This window comes from Macaca nemestrina, chromosome 11 (assembly GCF_043159975.1).
Source record: "Macaca nemestrina isolate mMacNem1 chromosome 11, mMacNem.hap1, whole genome shotgun sequence".
NCBI lineage: Eukaryota > Metazoa > Chordata > Mammalia > Primates > Cercopithecidae > Macaca > Macaca nemestrina.
The window spans coordinates 56877986-56891676 of NC_092135.1; the positions used below are offsets into that span (position 1 = coordinate 56877986).

General features: G+C 41.1%; 1 protein-coding gene across 10 annotated transcripts in view; it reads left to right on the plus strand.

The window, feature by feature from the left end:
- The window catches only part of LOC105493193 (tetratricopeptide repeat, ankyrin repeat and coiled-coil containing 1), a 263922-nt gene that overhangs the window by 123958 nt on the left and 126273 nt on the right, over positions 1 to 13691 (plus strand). For all 10 annotated transcript variants that reach the window (XM_071072815.1, XM_071072818.1, XM_071072811.1 and 7 more), the window contains one exon: positions 5890 to 6087. In XM_071072815.1, coding sequence (XP_070928916.1) covers positions 5890 to 6087 — 198 coding nt within the window. The remainder of the gene's footprint in view (positions 1 to 5889; positions 6088 to 13691) is intronic.

The window sequence follows — 13691 nt, forward strand, 5'->3', positions numbered from 1 at the left end:
AGGTTTTTGAAAATTGTTTTCTTGGATGCATTTATTTTGAAAATGCTCTGCCTGTAATTAGGAGATTCTATAAGACATAAAATGGCTTAAAGTGCTTTTAGTTGTAGCCTTCTGAAGGGTTCAAAAATGATACTGGATCTTGTGGAAGAAATCTTTCTGTTTTCTATAAATATAGCGGTGTGTGTGTGTGTCTGTGTGTGTGTGTGTATTTAGTTACGTGGTTATAAAACCTTACGGTGGAAAATGTTTAAGAAATATTGCACTCTTAAGGTGGAGACTGCACAAAAGATGCCCTAACACATTTAATGCCCTAGTTAAATGCATTGCTCAAGTCTCGTTTTCTGGAGCTCAATAAACAGAACATCTATCTTTTTCTATTCTAAGTTTCTATCGCCCCACCCCACCCCAGTCACTTCAGTGGCACAATAAATGGAAATCTTATTTCCTGCCTCTGCAGACCTATTTACCTGAGTGTCTAAGTGCACCCTTGCCTTTCTCAGCCCTTCCCTTCCTGAAATATGCTTTTACTTTCATCTCCTTGCCTTCACTGCCCTCATTTTTTAAAGCTGTCTCTAATCCTGCACTCCATGTACTTTAATCTGTGATGTTGGACGTTGCCATTCTGCATCGCTGCCTTTCAACATTCATCTCCCAGATTCATATTTTCTTCCATTTTCGAATTGAAATCCCTTTTCACAGCCTGTAATGGTAAACACTTTTTAAAATAAACAACTATTATGAAAAGCCATTTCTGCCAATTTATAACGCCTTATTGGATGGCTTTATTCCCTTTGATAATTTTGTTATCTTTGCAAACTAGGACTTTAACTTATTTGTATGCATATATATTTTTATTTATTATGAACAGAGAGGTTCTTACAGATGTCTGTGTGTACACTTGCCCTTTCTGGACTTTTATTTTTGGACTTAAGGGAATTGATGATTTTAAAAGAAGCAAAGGAGTGTGTGTGTATATGAGTGACAGAGACTACATGTAACCTGCGAAGCCTAAAATATTTACTATCAGACCCTTTGCAGCAAAGTGTGCTGACTCCTTATGTATTTAAAATACTCATTAAAAATGTATCTGTTTTGGGGATCTCTATCTTTTCCCCCAAATTAAAGCTCTTAAACATGTGAAGTGGTGAGAATGTTAGAGCCTGAGCTGACCGTTTGTGGGGAGGTTCTAGCTGTGGTCCCTGTTCCTTGGGGTTACCTCCCAGGCCCCAGTCTCCCATCTGAGACAGTGTGATTGCATTCAGTGCTTTGAGATGGAAAGCATGTTGGGATAGGTGTGACTGTCTGTGGTGTGTAAATGTTCCATGGGAAACACCTGCTAGTGAAGCTGGAGGAGGTAAATTACTGGTCATTGATAACATGGTTTTCATACCCTGGAGAGGTTGCATTGTCCTACCTGGCATTTCTGCCTGCAGCAACAGGAAGGGTGATTGAAATGTGCTTCCCATCACTTAATCAAGGGGGGGAACAAAATAGGTCATAGTTAAAAGAAAACAATAATCAAGGTGGGGAATAAAACAGGTCATAGTTAAAAGAAAACAGTATCTGTTCAAGGGGTAAGAAATATGCCAGCCGTGCTGGTTGTTGCAGTGAAACATCTTTAATTCCTCTTAAATGTCTTTAAGCTTCTGCTGAGGAATGTGAAATCAACTGGAGAATCTCTGGTGTCAGGTTGCCCAGAACCAATATTGTATTGTTCAAGTGGATGCCCCTAAGCAATTTTCACTTTCTGCCTCTGGCGTCATTGTGATGCCCTTTGTTTGACCTTAAACCCCCTGCGCTTGTGCAGTTAAAGCTCCTGGCTCCAGAGTGCTGGATCCACCCCGCTTTGTGCTTCCTGTTCATACATAAAACTTCTCTCCCTACTTTGTACCTTTCTAATGAAAGGATACTGGAAGTTAGAGATCTTGCATTACCTCTGAAAAACAAACCAAACAGAACAACATGTTTGGGAGTGATTATACTGAGATAGTGAAGTAAACTTGAAATGGAAACCGCCCTCCCGCTAACTCTTCTCTTAAGCCTCGTTTTATTGCAGCCTGCATAAAATCATAGTGCTGGAGTCCAGCTGCTCCAAAGGCTGAAGGTCCTCATGCTTACAGCATGCTTTGGAAACTCATCCCCACCACATTTGCAGTTAATGAAAATATTTGCTTTGCTTGTTCTAAACAAAGTTTATGGGCAGAATTTATAATTAGGAAACTAATTCTTTTTCCCTTCAATGCCTAATTTCTCTTGTGTCATGTTGGAGAATTCTAAGTATTTAAGAAAATAAACCTTTCTCAGTGCTGTTTACTTATTTCTGGTGGTGGTACATGTATTTCTCCCTTCTTTTGTGTCCTCATCCAAATTAAAGGACTTGAAATCTGGGTTTTTATTTGTTTTTGTATAGGTCAGTAATACTTATGTGTGAGTAGGGGACAGTGCCTTTGTGGCCTGTCAGGCCGTCCCACAGCCATTTGACTAGCTGGGTCTGTGATTTAGGCTATGTAAGAACAGCCACAGGGCAATGTAGCTCTCTTCAAACCACATGGAAAACCAGTGTCACCTCTTCAAGGTCCCCTACACGTCTTTTGTGTGTAATGTCCTGTGGCTGTGACCTCAGCGCTTTCCAAGTTCTGGTCTGTCTCCTGGTGTTTCTTGCCTGTACACCCGAGAGTTGGCTGATGTGAAATGGTTCTTGTAAGCACAGCACTTGCTTGCATTCTCAATGTGAGAGTGAGGTGGTGATGAGAAAACAACCATCCCTCAGCTTTTACAAGTTTGTCAAGACAGAGGGCATCTGGCCTCACCGCGAGCTGGCATCATAGTGCAGCCCAGCTCTGCCTTAAGATCTGTTTCCTCACCAGACAGTTGAAGGGAAAGCAGCTGGGAAACCTCGTGACCTGGCTGAAAGCCTTGAGGTGGTTTCTCAAAGATTCCAGGCTCATCCCCAGTGCTATAAGACTGGCCCCTGTGGTTCTGGGGATTGGTGACAGTAGTATCTTACAGTGCTGGCTGGTGAAAGGAGGTGGATGAAGCTTGTCGGGGGGGCCCAGCTGGGGGCCATTGCTGTCCACATAGACTCTAGGAGGTAAAGGCCTCTAACTCCTGCCTGCTTCTCTCCCTTGAGGACAGAACTTCGTCCTGGGGATTTGCATGAATGTCCTTATTTTTGTAACTCCAGTGAGAGATTTTTGTTTCTGTGTTTGTTTTTTTGAGATGGAGTCTCACACTGTTGCCTGGGCTAGAGTGCAGTGGTGTACTTTCAGCTCACTGCAACCTCTGCTTCCTGGGTTCAAGCAATACTCCTGCCTCAGCCTTCTGAGTAGCTGGGATTACAGGTGCCCACCACCACGCCCAGCTAATTTTTTTTTGTATTTTTAGTAGAGATGGGGTTTCACCATGTTGGCCAGGCTGATCTCGAACTCCTGACCTCGTGATTCGCCTGCCTCAGCCTCCCAAGTGCTGGGATTAGAGGCGTGAGCCACTGCGCCCGGCCCTAGTGAGTTTTCTGATCTGTCTTGTTTCTTCAAATGCCGGTAAATTTGGGCAGTTAGCGATAAATCTTTAGTTTCCCAAGTTTATAAAAACCGCCTCATGCATAGCTAACCCAGGAGTGACTAAAATTATCTGGCTTTGCTGACATGCCCATTGTGGGACTTTTCTGTTCACTGCTCTGCTGTGAGTTCCCTTTAAAAGTAAGGCATGTGCCAACCAGGTGCTGTGGTTCATGCCTGTAATTCCAGCACTTTGGGAGGCAGAGGCGGGCGGATCACAAGGTCAGGAGTTCGAGACCAGCCTGACCAACATTGTGAAACCCTGTCTTTACTAAAAATACAAAGATTAGCCAGGTGTAGTGGTGTGCGCCTGTAATCCTAGCTACTCGGGAGGCTGAGGCAGGAGAATCGCTTGAACCCAGGAGGTGGAGGTTGCAGTGAGTTGAGATCGTGCCATTGCACTCCAGCCTGGGTGACAGAGTGAGACTCTGTCTCAAAAAAAAATAAGGCATGTGCCTGTCCTATATGGAGGGGTTGACTCTACTTCCCCTTGACTCCTAACACAAAAAACAAGCACAGTGATACCACTTGAAACTTGATGGTTTGGTTCGTATCCCTTTTCAGCCTTATACACAAAAATCTGCAAAATTTAGTTCCTGCCTAGCTAGGCAGCTTTCATTTTTTCTTTTTTTAAAATCTAGTCTTTGATTGTGTGTGTGTGTGTGTGTGTGTGTGTGTGTGTGTGTGTGTGTGTGTGGTTTTTTTGGTTTGTTTTTGGAGCCAGGAAGGCATGGCAAGGAGTGGTTGGATAGCTTTTGTCACAGACACTCGTGTTCTTCTGGGAAAGTTTATGCGTCTTTCAAATTCTGCTGTGTGTGACTTAGAGTTTGAAGATGCTTTTTAAGAAGCAGATAATGACTTACATTCTTTCCCTGCACATCCTTAGTTCCATCTTAGTACATACTGAGGAGCGGGAAAGGTAATTGGTGGGGAGAGGCAATCGGAGGAAAATGTGTTATCTGAATACATGAGGACTGGCTGTATTTTTTTTTTTTTTTTTTTTGGGAGACTAGTTCCAGCCAAGATACTCTTTCTTGTATATTTTTTTAACATTGTGATTATATCCTCTCTGCTGCTTGAGGTTTTGCCTGCCCTAGAATGTTTTTAGAAATGCTTGTTCCCTGGTGCCACAAAGAAATAGCACTCGAACATAAATTTGATTATCTCAGCAGGCAATTTTTACTTTCTGCAGAAAGGGTGCTCATCACAGATGGAACAATGGCGAGAGTGCACCTGGACAGGAGAGGGGCAGGAGTTCTTATTCCTGACGCAGGTAGCCCCTACTGCTGTGTCATTCCCCTATTGGTTAGGGTTGGACCAAACAGTCTAAGCTAATTCTGATTGACTATTTTAAAGACAGCAGGGGTATGAGCCAGAATGGTGGGGTAAGTAGTTTGGTGGGAAGGATGGTTAGGAACAGGTAACTAAAGGTGACTTGGGTCAGAGCAGGTGACCGGGATGAGTCAGGACAGAGCAGGTGACCAGGGAACAGGTGTGAACTACTAATTAGGATTGGCAGGAAAGTTGTTTACTGAAACTAGATGCAAGAAGCTGAAGAGAACCAGGAAGTTAAACTTTAAAATGGAGAATCAAAGAATAAGAGAGCTGAACATATTGACATACTGATTCTTTGAAGAGAAACTTGGGGTTCACCATATTTAACAATGTTTAATTTCATAATAGTAAGCTTGTTTGTCCCCAAACTTGTTTAGGGGCAGAGTGTCAAGCGGAAGCTGCCTAGTAAGTGAGGGATGTTTCCAGTCTCATGACTGGTTTGGGGCTGTTTGAGTTTTAGGAGGGTGGCCCTGTGTCATGGGGAGTGTTGAGTAGATGGGATGAGAGAACCAAGGGATGGTGCTGGGGAGGAATGTGGATGTAGGCTAGAGTCTCCCTTAGACTTTTCTTATTAGAGAGGAGCAGTGGAGGCCCGGGAGTTCTGGAAGGGTTGGTATCTGAATCTGTGTTACTGATACCCATGTAAGGCTAGTAAGCCATCTCCTTTTCCTTTTCTGAAATCAAAGCTTCTTGTGGATCATTCATAATTGACCTTGATCTAATCTCAGATCAGTGGCTTCCTGGATCCTTTGTTAGGTATTGAAACCATATCAGGGTAGTGCAGAAAGGCACATGGAGCAGAGTTCACTGATGCTTGAGTTTTCCCTCGTAGGGTAAAACGTTTCAAGAGTAGTAGGGGAGAAGTCATTTAAAAAAATTAAATACACACATCTGATATATGGGAATTATGTTCTGAGAATATAGTTTATAGGAATTAAATTTGCATCAACTTGTAATGAATGGATGGTTTAACCTAAGTATTCCCTCTCTACTCTAGGAGGTGACTTTGGTCCAGAGACTTCTCCAGTCCTGCCCCTTGACCACGGTGCTGACTCTCCTGTGAGCAGTCTTCCTGCAGCAGAGGACACCTATAGGGTGAGCTTGGCCAAAGGTGTCTCGATGTCTCTGCCTTCATCACCTTTGCTGCCTCGACAGTCTCACTTGGTGCAATCAAGAGCAAACAAAAAGTCCCCAGGTAAACAGGGAACGAAGGAGCTGCCTTGGTTATATATGTAGTACATGTGTTGAAAATAAGCAAACCTAGTGCCCATGAGAAATCTTCTGGGAGAACGTTTTTTCTTTGTCATAGTATCTTCTAGAAGAAAGAAATCTTTTTTTTTTTTTTTTAAATTTAAGGAAAAAGTATGGTTTTAATAGATTCATTCTGTTTGGACTGCCAGGCTAGATTTTTATAAAGATTTAAGATTTTGTTATCAGTACTGATGTTAACCGGCAATTTTATTGTTTTCTCACTGATGAATTAAGGAGCACTATACAGTTATAACACCGAATAATGATGTTTCTTTCAATCAATGACAAACTGCATGTATGACAGTGGTCCCATGAGGTTGTAATACTGTGTTTTTACTGTGCCTTTTCTATGTTTAGATACGTAGATCCTTGCCACTGCATTAATAGTTGCCTACAGCATTCAGTATAGTCACATGCTGTACAGGTTTGTAGCCTAGGAGCAATAGGCTATGCCATAGAGCCTAGGTGTGTAGTAGGCTGTGCCACCTTGATTATGAAAGTACACTTGAGGATGTTCGCACAATGACAAAATCACCTAATGATGCCTGTCTCAGAACGTATCCCCATCATTAAGTGACACATGACTGTAATCCAAGCTCACACATGGTGGGTTTAAAGATTATGGATGTAGGCAAAAGTCATCTGACGATGGTCTGTTTATTCCTACCTAGTATTATATACTGATGTATTTTATTTGATTACATCATCTAGCATTTGAACAGCTATAAAGTTTGTTTGGAAAACTCAGACTTGTAAAGGGGTAGGGGAAAGGGACTTTGGATTATTCCTGTTATACTTTGAAAGTATTTTGGCTTCCCTCTATCAATGCTTTACACTTAACATTACTCCCCAAAAAACAAACAGAACTTTGAGAGGTTATGATTCACATGTGAGGAAAGCCTTTCTAAAATGCTGATACCTTGAGTTTTAAAAGTTCTTGAATTTTTTTTTTTTTTTTTAAGGTTTGTGGAGTGTTTACAAAAGGCAGGATAATTTGGGGCCCAGTTGATCATACGCCAGTGTAGGGTTTCTTCTCAATTACATGTAAACATATTCAGAATCTACCCAAAGTGTGCCTAGGGCTGTGAAATTGGTATCTGTTTCTCTGATTTCCTGGTAATATTTGTATTACTTGAGATGACATATGCCGACTCATTTAGTAGATCTTTGAGGTTTATGTGTGGGTAAATTAGGAGGGCATCCTTAAAGGCTCTGAATGTTAGAAACGGTGCTCTGAATTGGTGAGGGTCCAAAATCTTTTATTGTTGCAGAATTTTCTGGTTTAGGACAACATTGTTTACAATCCATTAATTAGCTGGAGCTCAGGAACCTTTTTGGTATGAAGTAATTTCCTGTGCCAAGGAATTTGACCTGTTTATCAGTATTTGGGGAAATTCCTGGAATGTCCGTCCTTCCTTCTTTGCCCTCCCTCACTGCTGTATCTCTTTGTCACATTTCTTCTCTTCCTTCAAATCATAGTTCCCACACTGCCTGTCATACTGGGTTATCCTGATTGGAATTACTCTTTCCGAAAAGTATGCACAGTATTTTACTTTTTCTTTATTATCAGGTATGTCATTTGTCTTTTCCCCCCTGAATTAGTGTGTATATTGACCAAAAAAAAAAAAAAGAAAAAACCCACTTTGCTTGGCTACACTTTAGTCACGCTCCTGAACTTTCTCCTAGGTCCGCGTGTGTGTGTGCACACGCACTTTCTTGTAAAATCCAGGTTTAGCTAAGAAGCATGCTACTAAGTTTAGCAAGAACGCCTCCCCATCCCCACCCAAATCTGATTAGATTCCTCATCCTCCACCATCTTCCAGGCGACGTCTGGTCACCCTGACCTGTCTTTAACAAGAATTGCCTTCCTACCCCTGATGTTTCTTCTTAGTAATTTTTCATGCACCAATCCCCACCTTGTTCCTTGGCTATAAATTCTCGCTTTCCCATCCTGTATTTGGAGTTGAGCTCAATCTTTCCCTACCTGCAAAATCCCGCTGCAGTGGTCCCTATATGTGTTAAGATGGTCCTGAATAAAGTCTGCCTTACTATGCATTAAAAAGTATCACTGAGTAGTTTTTTCTTCTTAAAAACATTATGTGCTTCCTGTGTCTGATGCTTGAGGACAAACAAGATGTCTTATACCTCATCTCTATAAAATAGATAATAGAGATAATTCAGAAACTATCGATATTCTTAAGGGATCTCTGTTGAAGGTAATGCCAAGTGCAGAGATTTCTGGACAATTTGCCTACCTATAGTCTCTGCTACTGCAAATGAATTAATATTGCTTGGGCATTAGGACTGGAGAACACCTGAGAGACTTCAGGGAAGACTGCACTTCAGATATAATTTTATTGACAAATTGAGTGTTTTAGTGGGACTTTAGGTAGGATTGAATGGCATGGCAAGCCTCGAGAGTGTGGCTACCCAGAAAGGTTTCATGGAGGTTACAGGCATGGAGGCAGAAGAATCCCTGATAAGGCCGTGTCTCCTTATATGTGTGTGGACATTAGTTTTTTTCTTTAAAGAAAATATCAAGTTTTTCTCCATAGGAATGAAATTTATTTTTGCTAAATTCTTTGGAAGGCCTTGGAATAGAAGGAGGTTAGTAGTTCTGAAACATACAAGCTTTTAATGGATTTGGGATGTTCTTTCTATTAGATGTTTTTGGTCCAAATGATAATTAAATAAACTAAGCAAATGCATCTCTAACAGAGCAGTGCTTGTTCACTGCCCAAATTTGTACAGCAAATTAGTGTCTCACAGTGGTAATTTGGCTTCATTATCTTGGTAATTTTAATTGGAAAAGTTTAGGGCAGAGATGCTGTTTAAAAATGGCAGTGACTCAGTACATCAAATAATGAACAATACTTTTTTTCAGTGTCTAACACAGATTTCTGCTTAAACCATATTGTTGGTAAAAGTATCCAGAGCTCTAATATTCTACCTGCCTGGTTTTAACAAAAAAAAAAAAAAAAAAGAAAGAAAGAAAAGGTGACATATGGTTGTGAATGTGCACTGGATTTAAAAAGACTCATCTATTTTAAAAGCTAGCACTGCTGCTGCTAATGATGGAGTCAGTACAGTGTGTCTGCAGCACTCAGAGGTATGGAGCCACTCCCCTCCTCTCTTTCCAGCCCGGCCCTACAGTGGATCATGCTCCAGGGTTGTGCCATCATTCAGACCCGTGCTCTGAAATTACCTTGATGACTTCTGTTCTGATTTGTAAGATGCCCCACCCCCACCAATTCCTCTCTTGTTTAAGGTTAAAAAGCAAAAACAAAAAAATCAAACTTGTTTCACTTGTTTGTATAGAAACTCTTCATTAATTGATGCTAATCCAGAAACTGTCAGGGACTGGAACAATTATTCTTGCAAGGATCAAATACTCCAAACCCCTGTAAGTAGACACTCTGAACAACACAGCCTGAATTAATAAAAATAGGTATGTTAATGCAATTGATGATTACTTCCTGGATCTTGGGAACTGTGGGCCAGAGATAATTTAATTAACCTTGTGATAATGTGTGACCTTGCATGTTACATGATTGCGTTTCTTACTTTCCCTTCATATTGAGGTTATTATTTTTATTTACTCTTCTGCCACCTTCCTCCATTTATTTGTCTTTTTTTGTTGTTGTTAGAAGACTGTTTTCTGAGTATTGTTTCAAAACTTTTGTTTTTAATGGTAAATATATTTTCTGTTAATGAAAACAAGGACCAGCATCCATTAAAGTAGTTCTGTGGCAGTTGCAAGTCTTTTTGGATTAAAATTCATCTATATTTGTAACGTGTGCTGTTGTTTTCCAGAGAAGAGAAAAGCTCATTTCCTGTGATTTATTAGTAGTATCATTAGATACTTTATAAAGTATCTGCATTTATTTTCCCAGATCACTCTGGGCCCATTATCAAACAATCAAAACATCTTGCATGAATGAGAAGCAACCCTTTGAAATGTTGTGATGGAGTAAGACAGCAGATGGTGACAAGTGGGTGTTCCTGCCCTACTCCTTGTATGGGGACACTGGAGAGTGCCGGCCACTTCTGCTTCTGCCGGTTCTGGTTCTACTTCTGTCCCACAGTGGACATAGCTGATGTCGCAGTTCTGAAACTTCTCTGCCTCTGTTTTGTTAAGGGAAAAACCGCAAAATTGACAGCCTGTGTAGTAGAAGCCATATTGTCTCTTTGATTCTTGGACCATGAGTTAATGTCTGCGAAGGCACTCCCTTCCCCAACCCGCAAGTATTTCATATAAAAAACCTGGAAATCCCGTTGATAAAGAACTACTGCGAACATTTTTTCTTCTAGTCTTTTGAAAAAAATCTGCTCCACCTAAACCTGAGACCACATTATATAACCCTCTTGTGTGCTGCTTGTGTCACTTAAGTTTATTGTTTTGAGACAGGGTCTTGCTCTGTCACCCAGGCTGGAGTGCAGCGGTGCTATCAAGGCTCACTGTAGCCTCAACCTCCTGGGCTCAAGTGATCCTCCTACCTCAGCCTCGAGTAGCTGGGACCACAGGCATGCACCACCATGCCCAGCTAATTTTTTTCTTTTTTTTTTTCCTAGAGATGAGGTTTTCACCATGTTGCCTAGTTTTGTCTTGAACTCCTGGCCTCAACTGATCCTCCTATCTTGGCCTCCCAAAGTGCTGGGATTACGGGCATGAGCCACTGTACCCAGCTCTCGCTTAATATTTTATCATGAGCAATTTCCAGTTTACTTGAAGAGCTTGATATTTGTTGTCCATTGTTTCAATATCTTATAATTGATTTTTAAACATTTCTGATTGTTGGATATTCACTGTTTTTCCTTTTATTTTATTTTTTTGAGACGGAGTCTCGCTCTATTGCCCAGGCTGGAGTGCAGTGGCATGATCTGGGCTCACTGCAAGCTCCACCTCCCAGGGTCACGCCATTCTCCTGCCTCAGCCTCCCGAGTAGCTGGGACTACAGGCGCCTGCCACCACGTCTGGCTAATTTTTTGTATTTTTAGTAGAGACGGGGTTTCACTGTGTTAGCCATGATGGTCTCGATCTCCTGACCTCATGATCCGCCCGCCTCAGCCTCCAAAAGTGCTGGGATTACAGGCATGAGCCACCCATACCGGCCAGATACTTTAAAAAAAGGAAAAAAAAGTTTTTAACATGTTATGATTTGTTTTCGCTATTCCTGGTGTGAATATTTTTAATTATGGTGAAATACATATAACAAAATTGACCATCTTAACCATTTAAGTGTACAGTTCAGTACGTTGTTGTACAACCCTAGTTGTTAGAACTCCCAATAGGAATACTTTTGTCCAGTGATATTTACAAACATCTCTGATATCTCCTTGGGGTAGCAGGTTCCCAGCAGTGGAATTGTTGAACTAAATGGCCTGCATTTATAAAGAGTCTTGATACATAGTGCCCAGTTCCTTTCCAGAAAGGCTGTATTGATTTCATATTCCCCCCAGCATTCTTTGAGTGGCTGCTTTTTGAAGTTCACATCTTCTGGGAACAGCTTAAATGGATGGTGCTTTGTGCGGCCTAACTGTGGACTACTGACAATTTTAAGAGGCTGGGAGACGTCATTCTGTAGCTGCCTTCTTTAGAACTTCCGTTCTGTCTGCACTTCTCAGACAATTTTCATTTTCTTCCTTTCCATGAGATTGTGTCGGGAACTTTGACAGCTGAGGCAGATCAAGTTCATGGTCAGAAAAACATTCAGTTGGCTTCCAGTTTCAGCTGCCTGGTGAGGATTCTAGAGATCATGGAGGATCACAGGCATGCTGGAGTTGGAGAGGCCTCCAGAGCACATCCTGTCCAGGCCTCTTTGCAGATGGGGAAGCAAAGACCCCTTGGTCATTAGGGAACTTGTCCAAAATTCATGCAAGTTACCGGTAGAGCCTGATCCTCCACACTGTCCCCAGCATATTCTCTTTTGTCAGCCAGCCTGTGTTGATGTTCTGCCTGTAAGTTGTTGGCATGTGAGCTGTAAATAATGTGAGTGTGTTCTGATTTCATAGATGGGGTGGGGGTGTGGGCAGGAGGAGGGCATGGGCTTAAAGCCTCACATGCATCCGTGAGGCTGCTTCTTGGAGGGTGGAGAATAACACAGGCCATGCACAGTCCCATTTCTCCTTGTAGAGCCAGTTGGTTCTAGTCCTTGCTTCCACTGCTGAGTGGTTGGGACCACAGTTGACATCTAACCTTGAGCAAGGACAGTTCCTCCTGCTGGGGTGAATAGGAGAGCATTCTTTGTTTCCTCCTGGAAACTTGTTATATGATGGCCTCCTTACTGCATGCCCAGCTGTGAACGTGACACACAGATTTTCTGTTGTTCTTGAATGTGTGTTCATACATAGAACCAGTGTGCATGCATTTGCTCTACTTTGAGTCCATTTATTCCCCTGCCAGTGAGTCCAGGTTCACCTGTATACAATTTGGATATACTCTGGAGTCAGCCCAGTAATTTAAAAGGGTTCTGATGATGCCCAGCTCCTACCTTCAGAGACTCGGATTAAATGCATATGAAGTATGGTCTGGATGTTGGGATTTTTAAAAAGGCTTCTTTGGTGATTCTAATATGTAATAAAGTTTGAGAATTACTGATAAATAATACGTGATTATCTCATAATTGCATTTCCATGAGTACAAATATATGTGTATATATATCCTTAAAATTTTGGAACTATTTGAGGAAAATACATTATAAAGGAGTACAAAATAATGATACACTAAATATTGAGGCCTTCTATACCCCCTGAAAGACAACCACTTCTGATGATCGCTCCTGCTTTGTTTCTATAGTACGTAAACAACAGTCATGCATTTGCCCATTCCCCCAGCATTGGACAGGTAAGAGGTTCCCCATTTTCTACTAAAAAATAACATTCTTGTATATTAAGATTTAAAGGCATCTCTGATATTTTTATCAGACTATAAAAGTGAGATTACTGGGCCAAAACTTACTTTTTTAACATTGTAGATGAATATTCTTATTGGTCATTGGTAACTTTTTCTTTTGGAAATTCTTTGTGATAGCTGTCCTTTATTCTACTGGGACAATATGTGTTTCTTACTGATTGAGCACAGCTTCATTGTTTTAAGGCTATCAGTCATGTATGTTATATATAAAAAACTGTTTCTGGCTCATTTTCCATCTAATTAGGTTACAGTGTTTTATGACTCACAGAAGTTTTTCATTTTCTCCAGTCAAATTTATATATTTTTCCATTGTGATTTATTCCATTGCGTTTTTAAAAAACAGCTTTATTGAGATATAATTTACATACCACATAATTCACTCATTTAAAGTTTACAGTTTGATGTTCTTTTTGTAGCATTTTCACAGGGTTGTGCAACCATCCCCACAGTCTTAATTTTAGAACGTTGTTATCTCCTCAAAGAAACCAAAGCAAAAACCCCATACCCATTACTAGTCATTTCACATTCCTCCCTGCCCTTACTCTTCACTCCCTACTTCCTAGCCCCTAGTAACCATGAGTCTGCTTTCTGTCTCTGGATTTGCTTATTCTGGTCATCTCATAATATGTGGTATT